The 24,659-nt window shown below is 47.2% G+C and overlaps 1 protein-coding gene across 5 annotated transcripts in view; it reads left to right on the top strand.

Moving 5' to 3' along the window:
- Window positions 1-24,659, top strand: part of TCF3 (transcription factor 3) — a 662,804-nt gene that overhangs the window by 108,613 nt on the left and 529,532 nt on the right. For all 5 annotated transcript variants that reach the window (XM_085639184.1, XM_085639188.1, XM_085639183.1 and 2 more), the window contains exon 4: window positions 3,250-3,323. In XM_085639184.1, the coding sequence (XP_085495310.1) occupies window positions 3,250-3,323 (74 nt within the window). The remainder of the gene's footprint in view (window positions 1-3,249; window positions 3,324-24,659) is intronic.

Raw genomic sequence — 24,659 nt, 5'->3', positions numbered from 1 at the left:
CTCGAGCGTTGCACGACCTGTTAAAATGATTTCCATTGGCATTTTCACGGGCATGGACATAAATTACTTTCAAAAAGACATTAGCAAAGCAAAAGTTTATTCTGCGAAGTGGAAGGGATGGGAGAGTTGGCAGTAATTCTTCCAAGTACCCAAGGTGGTATTAGAGGCTTATCCCTGCTCCGCACAGTAATCACATTGGAATTTTTTGATTAGAAAACAAAATCTAAATGAGAAGTATGAATATTCATTAGGTGTGGAGATTAATATGCATAATTATGCAAATTAGGCAGCAATTAAACACCATTTCTCTAGGGAAATGATTAACACAAAGGCACAGAAATAGAAGGCTGTAATTTGAGAGAAGTTTCTGGTTAAATGAACAGTAAGGGAGCCAAGGAAATATAAATGTCGTGTTTCCCATAATAATAAGCAAATGTCCCAATCTTCAGCTAACCCTGTTCCCTCTTTAATGGTGGTACAATTTCCTTCCAGAAGAAATGCTTGGCTTTCCTGCCTTCAAAATCTCCCTACTGAACCCCCATCCCGCCCCTCTACCACAATGTCTGCTCCTAGGCTTGTATGGCATGAGCCGATTCCAAGTAATAGCTCTGTGAAGCTGGCAAGAGTTTCCCAGAATCCTCTGGAGTATACGGGGTCTAAGCAACCACCCGGCCCAGTTCCCCCTCCGAGGTAGTCTCAAGGGCTTTGCAAGTGCCATGTCACATCTTCTTCCCTCCCCCATCCTCCTGTTTGCTAGAGATTTCAGTGTGACGCACACCAGTGATCACTGTCACGATGGGGGTGATAAAAGTCATATTAGGGAAGCGCAATTGAGATTTTTCTTTCCATTTAACGATGTTCGCAAAAGGACCATGTGTAACTTTGTTTCATTGGCTGTATGGCATTTAGTGTCACCCGCAACCCCTCCGTTTGGGTTTCTCTAGCACACACGATCTTATTATTTTCTGTAGGGAGATTAGACTCTCTCGATATTGAAACCCTGTCTAATACAGATTTCTCGTGCTTTTCAGATGTCTATTGCCGAAATAAAAATACTAGATATGGAGCATGTGCTTCATAGAAACAGCGCAATGGGCCTGGGTTTGTTTTTCACATGTAAATGAGTTGCTGGCACTCACCCAAATTGACTGAATAGCCTTGTTTTTTTTTTTTTTTTCTCCCCTTTTATAAAGTGTGCGTTATTGCACTGTGAGACCTGTGACAACCTTTTTTTTTTTTAATTGCATCTGTGAGTATAATATCCCTAATTTTTTTTCCTACCATGGTGAAATACCTCTCCTGATATCCAGAACCCGTGTATTTATTCCTAATTACTATCCGTGGCAGTTCCCCATATATTTCAGCTGTGGGACATGCTCCGTAAAGTTGCAGTTTATTCAGATAGCTGCTTCCTGCGGCCCACGCTTGCTCACCTCTCTAACTCTAGTATGTATACGGTATCCTAGCTCACCAGGTCATTGTGCCTCAAAATAGACTTCGTGGGACCATGCTATTCAGACATTGTTGTTTGTTCCCAGGCCTTGAAAATATCATGCCGTGAATTAAATTCTTATATGGGAAAACATCTTAATGACCAGAACTTTAAATGGAAAAATAGAAGTGTAGGTTCTCTGTACCAGAGTACCTGCTCGTGTCTGAGAAGTGCCGGTACTCTCCAGTTAAAAGTATTACGTTTCTCTTGCGAAGTGCAGGTACTCTCCCTCTCATAATAAATAAGGGCTGGTACTCCGTACCGGATAGTGCCGGCCCATTTAAAGCACTGTTGATGACCAAAAATGTATTTTTTTTGGCCATTTTTATAAATGCTATACAAACGCTACACTGGTTCAAATTCCTAGTTAAAGGAAAAACATTCATGATTTCAAAAAATCCATTTAAAGAATCCAATAACATAGTTGCCTCAAACAGTTATCAAGTTTTTCATTAGTAAAGAATTCAAATATACACTTACAAAAGGTGCACACAAGCTTACACATACCAATATCTCTAACAAAGGACAAACTATAGTGTAAACCGAAATAATAATGGCAAAAAAGGAAATATTATATACAGCAACAGGTTTTTGGGGAATCACAAAAACAGAATACACTTAATGATTCCTCTTATTTTTTGCCAAGGAAGGCGTTGATGCCGTTTCGACTGTATTGATTAGGCAGGTCATCATCAGGAGAAAACCTATAGAGAGCATCAGGTACAACTAATTCCATCCCAGACGTCAAAAAGATGTAAATGATACACTAAGATCAATTTCGAAGTATAATGTACACAAAACCAAGAAGGGTTTAAGATGGGTGGAGGACTATCGAAGTCTTGAATTACATGATGCCTCCCGAGTCCAATCCATATATATAAAGAATTTACTGTGTCACAGTCCACTTCTCTGGTCCATGCATTCCGAATTGCGTCATGTTCTTAAATGCGTCATTAACGCTTAACGCAGTTCTATTTTTCCTCTTAGTTTTAGATAATAGCTTGAGGACATGATGTTGGCATTTATAATGCCAACGTGAATCTTAGTTTCGTTTGTTTTGCATTGCTAGTAAACCATGGTCATACTGCTAAATGGGTGCTTTGTTAGGGGAGATAAAAAATCAAGAATAGCAGTGTTAAGTGTGAAGGTGTAGGGGCATTAGGAGAAGTTATCAAGGATGAATGGTGATTGTGCTAAAGAATCGTAGATTTAGATCTTACCTCAACTGTAGGTGTGGTGTGTAGCAGGGTCGCCATTGCTCTTTTACATTCAAGGCGGTTGATTTTAAGCCCAAAAAGGAGCTGAACATTTATAAAGTGAAAAGCTATGGAATTGTAGTGCCTTTCTCACAAACCATCAGTACCTCAGCTGGGTGAATAGCCATCAGGTTCTGGAGGGCAGCCACAAACATCTGGTCTGCTAGCAGAATTAGAGTATTCTTGTAAGGTAGTTAAACACAAGGCATTAAACTTGTGACTCGCGCAGAGAGTTTGAAATTCAGTGTGGCAGACAGTCTTAGTAGCCAGGTAGATGTTGTCAAAGGGTGTTAGTGAAGTTAAACGCGATGCATGCTCAGTATTTTTTGTGAACGTTTATAGCTGCGTCTTCTGTACATTCAGTTGCAGCATTCCATTCACATATGAATATCGGTTCACAATTATCAGTGGTAAATTGAGTTTCTTGCTAGTATATTAAAGCGCGTGCTTTGCTGTTCAAATATGTACAGCACAAGTAACCCTCTGTCTTTGTTTCAATAGGCTTAGATGAAAGGACGGGGTCCAGTTCTTGGAATTCTGGAGATCAAAATAACTCTACATTTGACCAAGGAAGGGTAAGCTCAAACAGCAATAAGTTGTGCTTTTATTTGTGGTAATACATTTCACAACTTTGAGGTAATACTCTTTTATGTAAAATGAGTTTAATCTCGTATGGAAGTTCCATTTTCGTGGGTGTTCCTCTTTTATTTTTTTTATTTGCTGATCTATTTGGAGCGCTAAGAGGCGTGCTAACCACCTAACTGCATGTGTGCTGCCTCTAGAACATGGCAACTAATTGGCAAACATCAAATGACATATTGGACTTGGGTAAGCATGTTTTACGGTGCAAAACGTGCAAGAGGTATACATTTTGAATGCGAGACCGTTTAGGTTTACATCACCTAAATAAGGGATTACAAAAAAAACATAAAGCAAAAGGCCTGATCAGCAGTACGGCGCTATTGCAGCCGGTGCTTCAAGCATGTCAGACCAAACAGTCTGGGCATGTGTAAGCCCCATATAACATTAAACAACCCTTTAAAGTGTATTGAAGCCTTCAAGGCCAAGTTGTTTATTTTTAAGAAGGGAAATGTGCAAGTTGTGCTAGCATATGTGTTTCTGCAGTTACAGGGCACCCAAAGGACTAGTACTGCACAGGCTTTTGACAGCTTTCGATTGACAAATTCTGCAATGCTTTCTTTTTCTAAATCTTGGGCTAGGGATAAACGTGTAATTTTCTTTTTTGCTAAATAGCAAATTTAGGCCCGTTGTGAGCTGTTACTTTTTTGTATAGTATAAATGTGTCAAAACTGCTTTAAAGAAATGTTGTTCCTTCTGCTTCCAGGGGACTGAAGTAAACAAATTCAGGTGGCTTGGAACCTCCTGTAGTGACTGCAGTTAGATTTCCTCTGGCTCAGAGTTCTACCAATAAAGGCGTGAAATAATGTAATTTCTAACCTGAGGGCAATTGCCCTTTCGATGTAGCAGCACATACTATGCACCTTTCAACAAGAGGACAAGGAAAGATAGTTCAAGTCGAACTGGAAGTTGAGAGGATGCCTAGGGGCATCACACCCTCACAATGTCTGGCAGAATTTTCTTCAAATACTGAACTTGATTGGGGGGCGGGTGTATTTGTAGCAGGCTGACCAATAGCCCTATGGACGGCAGGTCAAAGAAGCTGGTTTTGCAGCGTGAATCTTTTCTGTATTCACTATGCTGTGCATTATTCTGCCATCTAGTGGTTGAGTCCAGAATTGTATATCTTTTTTTTTTTTTTTTTTTTTTGCTGTTGGTGGGCGTTGACGATGTAGTACCATTTGGTGCCTTTCTGTGATGTCAACGGGCTTTTCAGCCATTTAGTCTGTATCGATTCACATTGGAGAGAAGAATCGTTTAAATTCGGAAAAAAATCGTAAGAACAGGGTCTTCCACTTCAACTTTAAATCTACGACGACCGCAGTTCGATGAAGGGAAGAAACCAAGAACTTCGTTGATCGGAGAATGGGCATGCATGGGGCTCCCTGGGCGCGGTAATGGACAAGATGCCGTTCAAGTTCTGTAAGTACTGCCACCACAAATATGCTGAAAAGGATCAGCACCCGGTCTGTAACCTGTGCCTGCCGCTGGATCATCAAAGCGACGTCTGTAACACCTGCCCTGTCTTCACCCAGAAGACGTTGATGGTAAGAGAAAGGCAGCAACGGGCCAAATACAACATGCAAGTCCAAGGACCACTGCCATCGCTGCGAGACCTGGGCGTCTCCAGTGAGGAGGAAGATAATGTCGCTGAAGGACCAGAAGCACTCTTATAGTTTTTTCGAGGTCGGCGACTCTCCCATCTCCTAAGTCTTCTTCTCGACTTCCACAACTTCTCTTTCCTCGTCGCCTACGAGGAAAGAGAAGTCGTGGTCGTGGAAGTCGAGAAGAAGACTTCGAAAGGAGGTAAGAGTCGTCGACCTCGAAAAAACTAGAAGTCTCAAATCAGACTCTAGACCTCCAAAGGCATCCTCTGCGTTGAAGCATTCGGCAACCGCAGTTGCATTCAAACAAAAACAGACCGTAAGATCCTTAGATAAGGACTCCAGAACGGCAAAGGTCCTCGAAAAAACGAAGACGTCGAAAGACAGTCTGGAAAAGGACGCCTCGGCGTTGAACAAAGAGCGACCGAAACAAACCTTGATGACCGGTTCGGCGGCGTCAGCCGGAAAACGGAAAATCTTGACGCCGCAACACACAAGGCCGAGATTGAGAAAAAGAGAAGAAGGCTCGAAGCCGAAATGGCGCATATCCTTCAAAGCAAAAAAGACTGACGAAAGCTTGAAGCAGTTCTAGATACTGCCGAAAACAAAGGAAACGGAAGACTAAAGGGTTGTAGAGGAACCAATACCACGAGAACCCCAACAGATCGAAGGAGAAGAGGAAGGTTCATTCTTCTTCGGGGAAGAAGTCGAGGAAGACTAACAAGCATACGCAGAATCGTCGTACTCGGAGAATCAAATGCAAAATCTTGATGCCGAATCACCTGAGGAGGCTGTGTATACAGATCCTTCGAGGCCATCACCCCCAGATGACATTGGTGTGTACAATCAGGTGATTAAAAAGGCTGCAGAAACTTATGGGGTTTAGCTAGAGGAAGAAAAACCCCTTCATGTTTTTAGGTCTCGCGCCTAGCGTTGCAGTGCGCAGAACTGCTCGCGCAGCACAAGACTTATTGTAGGGGCTTCAGAAAGCTGACCACACTCTCATGCGTGTGGTTTTGTTATGGTTGCAGGCTATTGGGTGTTGCGTGCGTCTTTATAACAAAGACAGCATGGGCAAATGGGGGCGCATGTCCCGCATGTGCCCCGTCCATGGCCTATTGTGTCTGTTACCTGCACTGCCGATATCTGTTTTGCATTATCGTGCCCGATAATGCAAAACAGAGATCTCTCTGTGGCGCGCGCGCACCACTCGCGTGCTTGTTTTGCATTGTTTAGGGCTCGCTGAAAGGACCTGTACTTATCTGGTACAAGTGACCTTTTATTTGTACATTGGTCTGAGATATCTGAGTTTTCCAGCTGTTTCTCCTTGCAATCGGGTGCGCGCGCCCAAACAGTTATACAAATGAGAAAAAAGCCTGGGAATCCAATAGGTTGGGGATAAAATGGGTGACCGCAGAAAAGGCGTGGAGTCTCATGGTGTGACGTACATAGGAGAGGACAGTCAAAGTATACTTACTTACTCCTCCCCCCAAGCCCTATAGCCAAACAAAGGGTAAGTGGGGGTAAAGGCAGCGACGGTGACCACACCACTGTGTGGAAGAGAAGGAAGGTCTACGTGTATTATCTCTTGTTTTGGGGATGGGGGTGCCAAACCCAGTTGGGTAAACGGATATTATGGTTACCTTTTAATCCATGTCACCTGAAACTTTCCTACTGTCCTTCCACCCCCCTTTCAGATTCCTTCCTCCCCAGTTTTCCTGTCGTTTTGAAGTGGTCTGTGCGAGTCGGGCTGCGCAGACCCCCAGGGTGCAGCCGGGCATAATTTTCTTCATTCCCTTCTGTTTCTCATCATTGTGTCTCTTCACCCCCTCCTCCTCCCCTCACTCTCACGTCTGCTTCTTAACAGCGTGTTAAAGCTACCTAATGATAGTCTAAGCACTACACAATAAAAGACAACCAGACAATATACGTCTCTGGTCCTAGCCTGGGTTTTGATTCGACTCTCTTGAAGCCACATTGCAATGGAAACCCCAGGACCGGAAAGTTCCCTTTGATTCCGCAGCACTTGGGAGACTTTGAATCGATGCGACATGAGCTAGAACTACCAGTCCCAGAAAGCTATGGGAGAGACTTTTGGAGCAAGGTTCATGTTTGAACCAAATAGGATGATGCCCGGGAGTGACTCCATTAGAGGTGATACCGCTGTATGTGAAGGGATCTCAAGCCCTCTGGTATCAGGAGCCCCTTCGCCCTCCCTCAAGCACCACTTGTTATCCAGTATTAGGGTATCTTTCATAGATTCACATGCCTGAATCATTCCCCGTCGTCTGGATGGGAGTCCCCGGTAAATAAACAAAGCAATGTCTCAGTAGACATATAGAGTAATAGGCCCAAAAGGCCTTACCTTAGTAACATATCCACGTCCTTATGTAAAAAAGGACCAAGCTTTGGAGAGTAGCCAATCTGCTAGTACCACCCTCTAGAACCTTCCTGGAAGGAGCTCTAGTCCCTCAGATTTTCTACCGCACGTCGTGCTAAGGGAGTCTCCACTGAGCTCTGCTCATTACTTCTCGTTTTCTGGATTTCCAGTGTTTCTTGCTACAAATTTATATTTTCTGTGAGGAGTTTTTTAGTTCCTCGTGGCAGACACTCCGAAGAAAGGCCTTTTCAGGTCTTGTGCTTCCTGTGGGAAAAAGAGGCTTCATGTGGACGATCAACATAAGGACAGTCTCTACTGCCTTTATCCTAACCACTCTTCAAAGGATTGCAAGGTATGTCGTACCTTCTCTTCCAAGACCCTTAAAGACCGTGAAGGGCGCCTCTTAATTTGGCTGCAGAGGCTTAAGGATAAGGATACAGTTTTGTCCTCTTAGGAAAGTGAGGGCTCTTCCATCTCCTCTCAGAAGAGACCAAGGCTGGCATCTCCGGGTCCTTCGCAGCCACCTCAAAAGAAGACGCATAAAAAGTCTTCAGAGGTCCCTCCTAAGACTCTGCCAGTGAAAGTTTCTCCTCAGGAAGTTTCACATGCCTTTTAAGAAGCCTTCTTCCACCCCGTCAACGACGACTACCTCGTCGACTGTGGCTTCATCGACGAGGAAATCTCCATCGACGGCAGTTTGTCACCTCGTCGACGACGACAGTGTCTACTTCTGTCGCGTCTCATTCCTTGTCTTCATCGACGACGACAACTCTATCATCGACGGCCGGTAGGTCTGTCTCGTCGACGCTGAAAATTAAAAAGACATCGTCATCCAAGCTGCCGTCGACGCTGCGATCGCTGACTACGGCGTTGACGACGACACCATCGACTACAGCTGCCTCGTCGACGGCATCATCGTCGACGAGGACCCCGTCGACGACGGCTCCGTCGATGAATCCTTCGTCAACGAAACCTTCATCGTCGACGACACAGTCAATGATGGCCCTGACGACGGCGTCTCAACTTTCAATGATGCCTGTCCACACTCCACCGTCGACGACTCTACCGTCGACGGCTATGAATTCTGATGTACAAAGTACATATGTGAACCTCAAAATTACAAAACGTGCACTGACACCGGCCCTGACTTCACCTAGTAGGGTCCAGCTCCTGCCTCCAGTACAGCTTTTGGAGGAGGATGACTCTGACGATGGCAGTATGTTCCGTACAGCGACAAGTCCGTAGCAGCTGCATGTTAAGTACCAAGATAGCTCCGACTACTAAGATCATGGACAAGAATATCAGGAGGTTTCACCTGAGGAATATCATCCGCCTCCACCCTCCATGGTTTGTCTGCCTGCTTCCCTGGTCTCTGATCTACAATTACTTATCTCCGACTATAAGCAGCGGTTTCCAACGTCGGCACCTTCTCTGTTGCCGGTTGTGCCTCCAACACCAAGGCCACGACCCCCTCCATTGATTTTGCAGTCTGAGCCTGTCACATCACCACCTTGTCTCTCTACAGATGACGAAGAAGATGAGGAACATGGAGAGCTTCAGGATACCCAATCTAATCGGGACTAATGGGATGATTACATTCTTCCCTGTCCAGCTTCTCCCGTTCCTACCACAGCTGACTCTCCTCCGGAGGACATTGGAGGCTTTCATAACATCGTAGAGAGAGCGGCGCAGCGCTTTCAAATTCCTATGCCCTTGCACCAACAGGATTGTTTCCTCTACAATTTTAAAGAGCCTTTCAAAAAGTCGGTTAGCTCTATCCCTATTATAGACTACATTTGGGCACACGGGATAAAGATTATGCAGAACCCTTCCTCGGTCCCTCCAGTTTTGCCTCGGCTGGATATGAGCTATAAAGCGCCAGATACCGCTCCAGCTTGCCTCACAGGCCATCCGAAACCGGACTCCGTCATTACCCAAGCCGCTCAGAGAAAGTAAAAAATCCATCTGCTTTGCTGACTGCTCCGCCGGATAAAGAGGGTAGGCGACTGGACAACATTGGTAAGCGCTTTTCATCCATGTCTGCATTGACAATGCGTGCTTCCAACTCTTTAGCACTGTTGGGACGTTATAATCGGCAGATGTGGGCAGATCTTGTGCCATACCTAACTAACTTACCTGAAGAGTCGAAGGAAGAGGAAAAGGAGATCTTCTTGGAGGGGGAGAGGTCTGCCTCTGAAATTATAGACTGTGCAATGGATATTGCCTCTACCGGATTTCGCCAACTCGCGGGCGCAGCTGTGTTACGGCGTCAGGGTTGGTTGAAGGCAACTTCCTTCAACCCGGAAGTACAAACCAAGGTATTGGACATGCCATATGATGGCCAACTTCTCTTTGGCACACGTATAGATGAGGCATTACAAGGTATTAAGAAGGATACCGACACCGCTAGGGCTTTGAGTACCCTGCAATTCCGGAACCCCTCTTTTCAAGGTTCAAGAGGGAGAGGTCAAACATCTACTAGAGGAGATTTCCAACACCGATCTTCCTTCCCTTCCTCTCAGCAATATCGTCCACAGTATCAGCAGCGTCAACAACACTCCTCCTACACTAAATCTTCCTTTCGTGGCAAGGGAGGGAGACAGAAGGACGCCGCTCGGCGACAATCACTTTCAACTACCGCCGGTCTACAACTCCTCTCTGCCCTCCAAAGTTGGAGGAAGAATAACTACGGACCGCTGGGTTCTACAATTAGTTAAATTCGGACATTCTCTAGAGTTCATCCAAATTCCTCCCCGTCCTATGCTTCACAAATTTGCGTGCTTTACTCCTGGAGGTGGCACTCGTGCTCCAGAAGGGAGCTATAGAGAGGGTTCCCCCAGGTCAAAGGGGAAAGGGGTTTTACTCTTGTTTTTTCCTCATTCGAAAAAAGGAGAGAAAATGGAGACCGATATTGGACTTCAGGAATCTAAACAAGTTCTTGAAAAAACAGTTGTTTCGTATGGTCACCATTCAGGAGTTGCTACAGCTTCTCAATGCGGCCGTCTACATGGTGTCTTTAGACCTGCAAGACGCCTATTTTCATATTCCAATACACCGCAACCACAAGAAATTTCTGAGATTCATGGTGGCGGGCAGGCATTACCAGTTTCGGGTCCTGCCGTTCGGACTCAAATCGGCGCCACGCATTTTTACCAAATGTCTAGCTCCGGTGGCTGCATACCTACGACAACATCACCATCAAGTCTTCCCATATCTGGAAGACTGGCTTGTCAAATCACCCTCTCTAGAAGGCGCGTCCAGGTCTTCCAGCGCCTGTCTGAGGCTTTTCAATTGTCTGGGACTGACTCTCAATCAGGACAAGTCCATCCTGCAGCCTTCCCAGCGCATACGTTTTCTGGGTGCTACCCTCGACACCATACAGAGGAAGGCGTTTCCATCTCAGGAACGCAAAGACAAACTTCATTCCTTGGCGCTCCGTATAAGTTCCAAAAATACGCTGTCCGTGCGCCTTATCAAATCCCTACTCGGGATGATATCTTCTTGCATCCTGTTAGTTCCGCACTGTCGCCTTCACATGCGGCCTCTTCAAGAAGCGCTTTCGGATCAATGGGTCCAGTGTACGGGGTCCTTCGACGTCATCCAGGTGACCCCTATGATCAAAAAGGCTCTACGGTGGTGTACTTGCCCACAGAACCTTTCTCAAGGCTTGCCTTTCTTGCTTCCTGCTGCTCCACATATCACAACGGACGCCTCTTTAGAGGGCTGGGGAGCTTTCCTTCAAGAACTGCAGATAAGCGGAAAATGGTCCCTTTCCGAGAAGAAACTTCACATAAATCTTCTGGAGCTGCGCGCAGTGTATCTCGCTCTTTTGGCTTTCCTTCCACGAATCAAACTCTAGTGCTTGTCCGGACCGACAACACCACGACAATGCACTATTTGAACAAGCAGGGTGGAACTCGTTCTCTGACACTCATTCACGAGTTGCTAAAAATTTGGAACTGGCTGCTCAGTCACATCTCTCTTCGAGCAGAGTAGGTTTCAGGCACCCACAACGTGTTGGCGGATTCTTTGAGCAGACGGCAGGCAGCATGTCACGAGTGGGAGTTGGATCAGCGGATCCTCAACAGCATATTCGCTCGATGGGGCACCCCTGTTCTGGACCTCTTCGCTACTCAGCAGAACGCCAAATACCAACACTTTGCAAGCTGGCATCCCCAGCAAGGGTCTCTGGGGAATGCATTTTCGATCGCATGGTGCAATGTCTTTGCGTACGCCTTTCCGCCAATTCCCCTGATTCCCAGGGTGCTCCGGAAGTTGAAAGCGGAGCCTTGCACACTCATCTTGATAGCTCCAGCTTGGCCACGCCAACATTGGTTCACAGAGCTTCACCTTCTTTCCCTGGAACCGCCGATCCGGTTGAAACAGTTTCCATCTCTCCTTACGCTCAACAACCAACAAGTCCTGCATCCGGATCCGGCATCCCTCAAATTATCAGCTTGGCTCCTGAGTTCAGAGAGTTTCAGAGTTTAGACATTCCTCCGGACTGTAGACAAATTCTAGCTCTGGCCCGAGCAGATAGTACCAACAGAACGTACTCATTAAAATCGAAGAGGTTTTGTATTTGGTGCAAATCAAACAAAATACACCCTCTTTCTTCCACTCCGGAGCAAATACTGCCGTACCTTCTTCATCTGGCAAAATCTGGTCTTGCTCATGCCTCTATTAAAGTCCACCTGGCAGCAATATCGCGCGTCAGGAGATCCTCCGCAGATCCTTCTCTGTGGTCTCATCGGCTCATTAAGCAATTCCTTAAAGGACTGTTTAGAATATTTCCCTCCGGTGAAACCTGTACCTCCTGCTTGGCATCTCAACACAGTTCTAGCTCAACTTATGAAACACTCTTTTAAGCCAATACACAGAGCGGATCTTAAGTATCTCTCCTGGAAAACAGCGCTCCTTCTAGCCCTTACCTCGGCAAGGCGAGTGGGGGGAACTCCAGGCTTTCTCAATCCAAGACCCTTTCCTTCAATTCAAGCATGACAGGGTCATTCTTCGTACAAATCCGAAGTTTATCCCTAAAGTTCCTTCACAGTTCCATCTTAATGAGCCTATTGTGCTGCGTTCATTCTTTTCAAATCCGCAAACAGTGGCAGAAAAGACCCTGCATTCCTTGGATCTTCAGCGCTGCCTAAAGTTCTACATCGACAGAACGAAGACATTTCGTAAATCTAACCAGCTCTTCGTGGCGTACAGTCGACCTGTCAAAGGTCTACCACTCACCAAGCAAAGCATCTCCCGCTGGATCTCTTCAGCCATTGCTTTCTGTCACCAGCAAGCAGGGCGTCCCCTGCTCTCCACAGTTCGTGCCCTTTCCACGAGGGCAATGTCTACTTCCTTGGCACTGTTTGCAGGAGTGCCCATTGTGGACATTTGCAGGGCGGCCACATGGAAGACGCCGCATACATTTACCAAGCATTACTGCCTGGATACGGAACTCATGAAAGACGCTGCAGTGGGTCAAGCGGTGCTCCGTCATCTATTTCATTAGAGGTGAGCCCTTCCTTTCATCCCACCATCCTTTCTTCTATACGCACATTTCTCTACTGTGATTTATGCCTCTGTTATGTCATTGTTTTTGGTACTTTCTATTTTTCACATTGATATGTTATCTGGTGAATATTTATATACTGTACCTGTGAAATGTGCTTTTCATTGCTTACTATTCTGATTCAGGCATGTGAATCTATGAAAGATACCCTAATACTGGATAAGGAACGAGTTACTGACCTTTAACTGCGGTTTTTCAGTATTGGTATCCTTCATAGATTCACATGCAACCCACCCACCTCCCCTGGAAGGGCTCTCTTGGATCTCTCTGTGATACAACTACTTAGCACTGTGCTTACAAAATCTGAGGGACTAGAGCTCCTTCCAGGAAGGTTCTAGAGGGTGGTACTAGCTGATTGGCTACTCTCCAAAGTTTGGTCCTTTTTTACATAAGGACGTGGATATGTTATTAAGGTAAGGCCTTTTGGGCATATAACTCTATAGGTCTACTGAGACATTGCTTTGTTTATTTACCGGGGACTCCCATCCCGACGACGGGGAATGATTCAGGCATGTGAATCTATGAAAGATACCAATACCGGATAACCGCAGTTACAGGTAAGTAACGCGTTCCATACTTTCCATTGTGCTTTTCCTATTACTTGGCCTCTTGGCGCTTTGGCACAGAGCTCGCCTGTGGTAGTCCACGGTGTTTGAGGGGAGGGAATATCGCTGGGTATGTGCGTGCTGGGGGGGGGGGGCGGGGTTACTTTGGTGGACACTGGCCCCATGAGCGCGTTTAGACTGGAGTGGGGTCAGTTCTGAATAGGGCGTTTAGCATAAGTAGGTAAGAGGGGTATTCACCATGAGCAGGGCCTTAGCAAGTTGAAGTCTTGTTTCTGGGAGCTGCTCGTGTTACCTGCATGCCTGAAGCGTGACTAACTTTGACTTCAAGCAAACGAACAGTCATTTCGGCTGGAATATTTGCATACGAGGTGATCCCCTTGCTGTTCGGCCCCAGATCACCCCCTTCTTATACGTTCCCCGTGGCAGGGCTCTTTGGTGTCGTCTTATGTAAAGAGCAGTAGTGGCGACACCCTACAACGGTGCAAACCATGAACTTGCCGTAGTTTCTTGGAGAGTACTCGCCCGGTGGGACACATGGAGGCAGAAGGAAGCTGGTTCACCGGAAACCCGAAAGTATAGACACAAGAAATCCCCAAGGTGGCTCAGCGAGTTCAAAGGTCACCGCTGCAAGATGCAGCGATGTGAACACCGAGAGGTCACATTTGAGCTAGGTCCTATCTGCCTTCCATCCTTTTGAGTAAATTGGGTAACAGTCGCAGGATTAAATGACAGTGTAATAGTAATACTCTATTTAATTAAAGCGCATAGAAACAACAAACGTCCGCTACCCGAAAGCAATTGATTTTATAGCCAGGGCTTTAAGTGGGTTGAAAAAACTGGGGGGGGGGGGGTCTCAAAGGGGCTTGGTCAATGTAATTAAGGGCGTGGCTTAAAAACACATAAGCCAAAAATGTGTGCTTAGTGTAGTGTGCCACCAGACTTGTATTTTGCTGTTTCTGTCATTGCATCCAGATAGGATACAAGTAACATCATACCTACAGCAAGTCAGGACTATTGGCTTTGTCAATGGTTGTTAGTTGCATAAGATAAATAAGCAGCAACTAAAGCTTGTATATAATATTGGAAAAGCTTCCAGTTAAAGCCCTGGTGACACCACAACATTGTTGCTGCTCCTGAGTTTTCAAAAGAGAAGGGAAATTTCCCTTCCCCTACAACGCTCACCTGGCATGACGTCATGCCGTAACTTCTCCACTAGTGAGAAGTGAGCAGTGTGAGCACGTGCATATCAATGTGCCTCTTGTCACTGCAGTTGGGAATGAAACGGACAGTCTGTGCCAGGGCACAAAACCGAGCCCGATAGAGACCCGTTTCGAGGCCTCCTTTAAACAAGCATTAAAAATGCAATACGTCTCGCCTTTTAAGTTAAAGCCATTTGCTTTGCTATACAATACCATTAGCAAAGCAAATGGCTTTAACTTAATCAAAGGCGAGACCTATTGCATTTTCAATGCTTGTTTATTAGAGACACTGATTCCTACACAATCAAGGAATCAATTCAATTCCTACCAATGCTGCCTAGTGTCTTAGACTAGGAGAAAGAGGCATTCAAAGAGCCTGCCACATGCAAGGCTATAACGCCAAGGGCAGAGAAAAAATATAAAAACTCCTCTAAAGACCCTATATACATCAGGGGATCAGTGCCAGCTGACTATCATTGCCTCAACAGCAAGAAAAAGAGCAAATGTACTTTCTACAGTTGGACTACCTTCAGACAAGGAAAGCAAGAGGATGGACCTCGTAGGAAGGAAGGTGGAGAGAAGCGCAGCTAATCAGTAGCGCATAGCAAATTCAAATGCATTGCTAAACAGGCATGCATACCAACATTGGGAGGAGGTAGGAGAACTGTTGCAAAACCTACCAGAACAATTCCAGAAAAGAGCTAGCCACCTGGTGGAAGAGGGTAAAAACATTGGTAATACATGTTTAAAATCAGCCCTTGATGCTGCTGAAACGTTTGGCAGGCAAATGATGATTGGCATAACAAAGGAGGAACGCATGGCTTGGAATCTCAGGCTTCAAGCCAGAACATCATTAATTCCCCATTCAAGGGAGAACAATTGTTTGGAATGGTGTTTGATGAAAAGCTAAATCAACTAAAGAAGGACAACGAAACTTCAAGATCCATGTGGGCTCTGCATTTTAGAGGCACACCATCAAGAAGCCCAGCAGGAAGAGGTTGACACCAACCTACTACCTCGCATCAAGGTTACCAGCAGACATACCAAGCTGGAAACTAGGGCACAAAACAGGGACCGAAACAAAGCTGGCAATATCAGATAGAGACTACTAGCCGCAGATTCCTTCACGTAGAATTATTCCCAGGCGTGAGACTGGATCCGGAAACTTTTTGCCACAGCATGCCGGCGCGCCGGGGCGACATCACGCGACTCCGCCCAGGCGTCGTCCGCGTACGTGATGTCAGCGAGGTCACATAAGACCCGCCCCGGCACGCCCACATCAGTTTTTTCGTTTTCCGCGTGCAACGCGGATCTGATCCTTGCTACGGGCCTGTTGGGCCCCTTTTTTCTTCCATTTTTTAGTGGAACAGTATGCAAATGCCTTCGGGCTTTAAGACTGGCACGTCTTGTGGGCATCTTATGTCGGCGACGGACCCTCACCTCATTTGTATGTGGTGTTTGGGGGAGGATCACGGAAACCACAGACTGTACGCATGCCAACAGTTGAAGCCGAAGTCGCAGCGGGAGCGCCGAATGAAACTTCTCTCGGCGCGTCTCTCTCCAGGTCGACGTCCTCCCCTTGGTCTGCTTCGATAGACGGCTTCAGACTCGGCTGTGGTCGTCGTCCTCGCCTTTCTCCAATGTCATGTGAGCGTCGCTCCCCGGTGGGTAAGTGTCGCAGTTTGTCCCCGGGGGCTGGTTTCCGGACTCCGGACTCTCCGCGGGTGATGCGGCCCGATTGGTTCGGATCCAGGCTTGGAGGATATGGTACTATTGGGGTGCGGCTCCTCTGGGGCACCTCCTTCAGGCCACGGAGTCTGCCTCGCCGCAAACTCCCGCGGGGGTCCCTGTGGTGTCGCAGGAGGTCGCCAGGGCTCGGGTCGCAGCACGGAGCCCCTCTCGGTCGTTTGACAGGGCGGTCCTGACGCCGCTACGGTGCCGGCAGCAGCTGGACCGTGCGTCGCCACAGGGGTCGGTGGACCCTCCTCGTCCCGCTCCGGGTCGAGGCAAGACCCCTCGTCCCTCTCCGGGCCCCTCTCGTCGCTCCCCACAGGCGGCTGCCTCGTCGTAGGACGAGTCGGAGGTTGGATCGTCCCTGGCGCCGCCGCATGGGTTGCCGAGCGATCTTCGCCTCATTCTGGGCCGCTGCTGTCGAAGGGCTTTGTGCCACTCCCCAGGCCTGTCTCATTCCCCCGCGCAGGTGGCTGCTTCGGCGGGGGTCGGCGTCACTCCGGAGCCGGTGCGGCTTCAGCCCTACTCCGGTCTCCACTCCTGTCCCCGGTGCGGGGTGACTTGGAGGTCCCTTGTCTGGCGACGCCGGCTGGTGCTGCCGTCCTACCTCAGGCAGCGGACTCTACAGCTCCGTGCGGGGGTCTTACCGCGGATTCGTCGTCGGATGCTCCTTCTCCGGAGGCATGCATATTGGTGTCGTCCTCCCTGGAGGCTGGTCGCCGTTTGGTGTCTTTTTCACCAGCGTCGAAGGGCGGCTCCCCGCCCTTCCTGGGGCAGAGGTGTTCATCGGAAGAGCGGTAGGTCCCTCATTCTTCGGCTCCTTCTGACTTCCAGTTCTGGCCCTTGCCCGCTTGGCCTCGGGGACGGCCGCCTTAGTTTGCAGCAGTCGCCCACGGAGGAGCGGATTTCTCCACCGCGGGGCCCTATGGAGGCGGGTGCGTCCTTCGTTCTGCGGTGTCCATGGCTGTGGGCATCCTGCGCATGGGTGATCCGGTGGCTCACTTTCCGGTGGACCATCCATTGGAGGTCCTCCACCAGGGCTCTGGTGGGAGGGAAATCTTACTTCCCTATGAAGGTTCGCTCCTTTCTTCCCTGACAGGGGCTTGGAAGCGTCCTGCCTCAGGGGACCCGGTGCCTAATCTTCTGCACCGGTGCCGTGTGACCCGGCGTGTCTTTACCTTCACTCCTCAGCCGCCAGCCCCCTTTTGCGGACTGCTTTTCCCTACCTGCCGCCGCTGTTGACTCCGCCGTCCCGAGAGGCCCGCTGGCTGGACTCTTGGGGACGCAACATGTTCGCCTCGACCAGCGTGGCCCTGCAGGCCCTTAACACCTTGTGTGTGCTGGCTAGGGCCTCCTCCTGTTTGTGGGACTCGGCGGTGTCTCTGGGATCTGCAACGTCCCTGGAGTCTGGCCTGGTGGACTTACGGCATCATGCATTGGATGGCCGTGAGCTTGCAGCGTTTATTCTCCGCTCCGCTATCTCGGAGGTGCTGGGCTGGGCCATGGCTTCCTCAGTCGCTCTCTGTCGCCATGCTTGGCTTTGGGACGGAGTATTCCCTGAGAATATTCGGGAGCGACTCATCGACCTTCCATTTGATGGCAGCCTGTTGCATGGCCCGGCCGACACCGCCATCCAAAGGCTCTTGGCAGGGTTCCATCCTCCTCCTCCTTTTCCTCCTCCGTCCCCTCCTTAGTGACATCTAAGTTGGGTTGATTCTAGGCCTTCTTAGGCAGGCTGTTCTGGCTGTGCAGTGTGTTTTCTAGCCATTTACGTCCTTCCTTGGGACTTTGGCATTGTTGCCTGCTGGACGGCCCTTGTGTTGATTGTGTGTGGTTCTGCAGGAGTTGTTCCGCAGACTTGGCTCTAAGATTGGGTCTTCTGCTTGTTTGGGCTGCTTGTCAATCCTTCAGCGGGGGTGTTTCCTTCCCCGTGGCTCTTTTGTTTTTTTCCTCTGCTGCGGAAGTTCTTCCTAAGAGGGTTCCCCTATCTTGGGACTTAACGTACCCTATGTGGGATAGTGGTAGCTGTCATATAGCTTGCGCTCTGCTAGAGGGTTCTGGTCGCCTTTGGGTGCCTGTTCTTCATGGCGTTTAGGTAGGTTGCTTTTGCCTCCTGAGGTCGTGTGCGCGGCCTCTCGTAGTGGTGGCCCGGGCATCTCCTCCTCTCCTTGCTCCTGTCCTGAGGTCTGGCATGATCCTGTGTTCTCCCTGTGTTCTCCCTTGCTAGGCATCGCCTACTCGGCCTTCCTGGGGCCTCGGGCTGTTCTTCTTGCTTCCGGCTTTGACTGCCGGCGCTGTTCTGGCTGGCAGGCTGCTTTCCATCTGGAGTGGGTTCACCTTCTTTTCCCTAGTTTCCTTGGGTGCTCTAGGCTTCTTCTTCCGCTTTTCTGTCTTGGCATTGGGCGGAAGCTATGTTGCCTTGGGAGGTGAGTGGGGTGCTTCGGCCTCTCAGTCCTTGCCCTTGGTTCCTCTGCTGTGAGTGTACGGGCCTCTTCAGCCTTCTTTCCCTCCTTCATCCCCTTGGGGCCGGTGGGGTTCTGCTTGTGGGGGTTCCCTTGGCCTGGCAGGGGCAAGGTTCTACCTGGTCCACTGCTCCGGTCCCCTGTGGGACCCTCTGTTCTGCATTGGCTGGTGGGGTCCTTTCGTAGACCCTCCTTCCCAGGGGGTATTGTTAGGGTATCTATTCTACGTGAAGGAGTCTGCGGCTAGTAATCTCTATCAGATGTACAAGTTACTTACCTTCGGTAACGATGTATCTGGTAGAGACGATTCTAGCAGCAGATTCCTTCATGGCCTGCCCTTCCTCCCCTGTTCTGAGGGGACCCTTGGGTTGGTCTTCGGTACTCTCCTCCCGGTGGGGGGCTGTGTTTCCTGTGAGTGCCTTCCTTGTTCTTGCGGGTGACTCCGGCGGGGGGCGGTTCATTCCTTCTTTGGTCCTTGGAGGATGGGGTTCTGGTGCTCTGCTGCTATGGCTACTCCAGATTTTGGGGGGGATTGCTTTCTATCCCTGTCCTCCCTCCCCTCCTTTCCATTGCTATCCTCTGATTAAGGGTTATCTGGCCTTGTCTTGCCCCTTGTCCCTTGTGGGTGGTTGCCCTCTAGGTTGGGGTGGCTTGGAGGTTGGGTGTCCCTGTCTTTCTTGGGACTGGTCCCATTCCTTGCTCAGGATGAGGGGGGGGGGGAAACTGATGTGGGTGCGCCGGGGCGGGTCTTTAGTGACCTCGCTGACATCACGTACGTGGACGACGCCTGGGCGGAGTCGCATGATGTCACCCATCCCCCCAGTGCTCAGGGATGCTGTGGCAAAACGTTTCCGGATCCAGTCTCACGCCTGGGGATTTTCTACGTTAAGGAATCTGTGGCTAGAATCGTCTCTACCAGATACGTCGTTACCGAAGTAACTTGTACATCAAGGAAGAGGATCCTTTCGAGGGCATCCCTGTGGCAGAGGTCAGCCACAAAGAGATAGACAACAAACCTCTACCAAGTGACTACACTCACAAGGATGTACACTCACAAACAGCAGTGAGAGTACACACGAAAAAGCAGCAGTTACCAAAGCAAGAGAAAACCAGTTTACAGTTCCTCCAACATACCACTCCAGTAGGAGGCAGACTAAAACTTTTCCTACAAAAGTGGAGAAAAATAACCAGACAAGTGGATCCTAAATATAATACAGTGAGGTTCCTGTATTGAGTTAACAAAACAACCTCCACTCAGGAGGCCAAAGCAAAGGACACTTTCAAAAGTAGAATTATCTCACCTCGTCAAAGAGGTGAAAGAACTTCAGGAAAAACATGCAATAGAACATGTACCGCACAGAGAAAAGAACAACGGAGTATATTCAACATACTTCCCAATTCCAAAGGTGGATGGAACATTACGGCCAATATTAGACCTAAGGTTTCTGAACATGTTTATAAAAACGCAGATTCAAAAGGACTACACTACAAGAGGTGTTACCTCAGTTGCAAATGGGAGATTACATGGCAACAATGGACTTAAAGGATGCATATTTACACATCCCAATAAACAGAAAACACAAAACGATGTTGAGATTTGTCGTGAACAAACACTACCAGTTCAAAGTACGTGCTTTCAGTCTAAAATCAGCACCAAGGGTGTTCACAAAGTGCCTGGCAGCAGTAGCTGCACATCTCAGAAGGCAAGGAATTAATGTTTAACCCTACTTAGACGACTGGTTAGTAAGAACAAACTCATACAGCCTATGCAAACAGCATATACAACAAGTGATCGTGACACTAGTTCAACTGGGTTTCTCAATACACTGGGAAAAATCATCAATAGAACCAGAACGCAAGAAGGTGTTCTTGGGCGCAGAAATAAACACTATGTTGGGGAAGCATTCCCCAGTGAGAAAAGGAGATCAGCTCTATTGAAGGAGAAGGATACCAGAAGGGGCATCATCTGACAGTGAGGACAGTGGGGAAATTACTAGGATTGATGTCCTCATGCATTCATTTAGTTCCAAAATATTAGTCTGCACATGAGACCTTTTCAAGAATGGCTCCAAACACAATGGTAACAAGCTACAGGGAGTTGGGAGGATCTAGTGGTTGTCACAAACAGAGTTCATAAGGAGATGGCATGGTGGAACAAAGCAAACATAGCACAGGGAGACTTTTCACACCTCCAACTCAAACAGTGACCATAACAACAGATGCAACCCTAGTAGGATGGGGAGCACACATGGATATTCTCAAAGTAATGAGATTCTGGGCACCACGGGATGCGGTGAAACACCTCAATATCTTGGAACTAAAAACTGTGTTCTTAGCCTTAAAAGCCTTTCAGAAAGAGCTATACGTGGTCCAGCAGGCACACTTTCACGAGGCACTACTGCCTGGAGGCTATCAACGAAGCTGATACAGCAGTGGGCCAAGCAGTTCTTCGTAATCTTTTCAAATAAGGTGAGCCTCTGTTACTTCCCTCCTCCTTGGGATGTTATCAGTTTTGTGATTCTGTGATGCTATGACATTGTATTTCATGCAACCTCGATATTGCCTCTTCAGGCTGCAGAGTACTGCTCACTATTCTATTCAAGCATGTGAATCTATGAAAGACACCCCAATACTGGAGAATAACAAATGTTAATTGCCTGTAAACGATGGTTCTCCAGTATTGGTGTCTTTCATAGATTCACATGCGACCCACCCTTCCTCCCCTCAGAGGCTCTCTTCTCCTCATAAGACTCTTTTGTCACTCTTGTGCTACGAAAATCTGAGGGCCTGAGCTTCTGAGGAGAAGGTTCTAGGGGGTGTTTGCACCTGATTGGCTGGAGTTTGGACTATAAAAACGACATGGATATGTCAGTAAAGTGATTTCTTTTTCAATACATTCCTGTGTCAATGTTATCCTATGGTACTTTTGACTTGGTATGTTATTTTAAAATGTATAATGTTTATTTATATATGTATTTTATTCATATATATATAGATGAGGCTTATTGCTTTTTTATGTACCGTGGGACTCCCACTCGACGACGGGGAATATTCAAGCATGTGAATCTATGAAAGACACCAATACTAGAGAACCACCGTTTACAGGTAAGTAACATTTGTTCTTACGAACCGCTTGGCTGGCTCACTGAACATCCATGCTAGCAGCCTCAGTTGACTATCTCACAGATCACGAGCTGGTCAGAGTCTCTTCGAATGGTGGGGTATACCTCACGTGGACCTGTTAAACACTCGTGAGAACATCCACTGCAATATGTTCTGTTCCCTCAGCATCGGTTGCAGGGAGCCATGGAGGATGTGTTACAGTTGAAGTGGCGGTTTCTGTTTCACTGTGAGTTTCTTCCCTTACCCTTGATTTCTCAGGTTTTGATGATTTGCCAAGACTCCAAGACTGGTCACAAGCTTTGCCCCAGATTAGCCAAGAAGGCTGTGGTACATAGACCTTCTAAATGTGTTCCTCTGTGATCCACTTAAACTACTCGCCCAATCTGAAGTATAGATTCTGTACCCTAGAATTTAGACTATCTTCATGCCTGGAGATTGAGATCGGAACATCTGAGTTGTTGGTCTGTCCACAGATATTGTTGATGTCATCTTATCTGCTCTTCGACCATTTACTAAATCAGTTTTTTTATGACCGATGGAACACATTTGTTTCCAATTAGAACATTTACACTATGAATGCAATCTTGGCCACTCTCCTGAAGTTCACATTGTCCTTAGCCCAACGGCGGTGTGCTATTTCCACCCTGTATGTGCCTATCCAATCACCCATCTTTATTCAAAGCTCCGGTGATCATTCACTTTTTAAAGGGACTGACAAATGTATTTCCACTAGTGCCCTTTGTTTATACTCAATGGGGCTTGAACTTGGTTCAAATGTTCTTAATGAGGGATCTGTTTGCTGCTTAAGGTTCATTGACTTCAAAACTGTATTTTTGGTTGCTGTTACCGTGGCCTGTCTTGGTGAACTGCACTGCAGGGCTTGAGTGTTTTTTCCAGCTTTTACATATTTCTTCCTGGGTATGTTAGCACTCTGAACTAAGATGGTTTTCCTACCAAAAGTGGTGTCTCCATTCCATTTAGTCAATTGATGACTCTTAGCCAGCATTTATCCCCCACCTCACCCAACAAAAGAGGAAGAAAGGATGCACATGCTATATCCTAGATGTACAATTGGCTTCTACATTGATAGCACTAAAGAGATTCAATCAACTCTATAGGTTAGACAAGCAAAAAGAAAGGAACCCTTCCTCGCTTTCTTCTATGCATATACATCTGCAATTCTCTGGCAAATAGGCATAAAGGTATCCGGGCTCACTCTACCAGAGCTAAGTCTGCCAGACCAGCCCACTCTAACAAGAGGAGTGCCAATGGTAGGCATCTTTAAAGCAGCTACGTGGGCGTCCCTCGAAAGCTTCCCACACTATTATCTGGACTCTGAGGTGAGGAGGTACAGCCACTTCTCCTATTCATAAACACAGGAGTTCCTTGTATAACCTTCCTTTCAAACACACTGCCGATAGAAGTTCCATCAGAAGGAAAGGTTACAGCCTTTGGTAACTTTCTGGTGGATGCTTGTTCTCCCTGCATACTCAACACTAATCCTCCTCTGCCCAGTTTAAAGGAAGGCAGTTTTCCATATTCATAGTGTCTATTTCTTTTATAAGTATGTATGCAAAAGTAATGAGAACCAGTCTGCGCCTGGGTTTATTCAAAGGTGAGTAAATCTGCAGGTAGATCAAGTGTCAATCAGAAAGATCATTACTGAAGTTGAGTAACTTTTCTGTTTAGAGAACACTAGATCACCACAAATGAGGCCTGTTTGATGGGTGGGGGACACCTTCAGAATACCTTGCTCCAAATTGTTGTGATATCAGTTACACTCGTTCAGTGTCATTGTGTCACAAGTTAAGTGATGAGACATGAAAAACAAGACTCCGTTTAGTCATAAATGAAAATGCTCTGAAGTTCTCTTGGATAGATGAAGAAGGAAATTACAAATCATCTTGTATCAATGTATTTCTCAAGCAGGTGACACTTCAGGTAGCTCTTGTATAGGCTGGAAGATCTGAGCAATTGAATCAACACTGTTGGAGTTTCATAACTGCGACAAATGACCAGAGAAGGATCCATTATTAGAGAGTACTTTCTTGAATAATTTATATTACGTTGATAATTAACTTTTGGCCAAGCATGTGCCCCCAGAGAAGTTTTTGTGCAAGATGTTTAGGTATGATTTGGGGTGAAGCATTGATCATTAATCTCCTGATTTATAAATGGAGCTTGCCTTGATTAGGAGCCATTTTATGGAGCAGGGGACTGGTGTGATACTTGTATTTTACTAATAGTGTAGGTGAGCCTCACTGCAGCCCCATTTGGAAGTTAAATGAGAAGAACATTTAGATTGTTGAACTGAGAAGACATGAGATTGCACGGCAGTTTTGAGGTGCCTGGGCTGTAGAAACGGTTTACTCTAAAATCGTTAATTTAAATTGGCATAATGCCCCTTCAGATACATTTCAATGAGTGTTAATGCAAAATTACCTGTGTAGGATAATTTCTTGCGATTTTGCGATATCAAAAGTTAGAGGCTGAAATCCAGCACGTGTGATCACATTTATTCAGATGGATGCCAGGTTTGGCTAGAGGAGGGCAAAGGCTGTTTGTTTATTCAGCTTCAGGGTCTACTTTGTAACATTTTTTTGTATAGGTTAGACTGCAGGATGAGATTGAATGGTCA

Source organism: Triturus cristatus, chromosome 12, assembly GCF_964204655.1.
Source record: "Triturus cristatus chromosome 12, aTriCri1.1, whole genome shotgun sequence".
Classification (NCBI taxonomy): Eukaryota; Metazoa; Chordata; class Amphibia; order Caudata; family Salamandridae; genus Triturus; species Triturus cristatus.
Note: the sequence above shows the minus strand (reverse complement) of the source record. Positions and strands in the feature narration are given on the sequence as shown.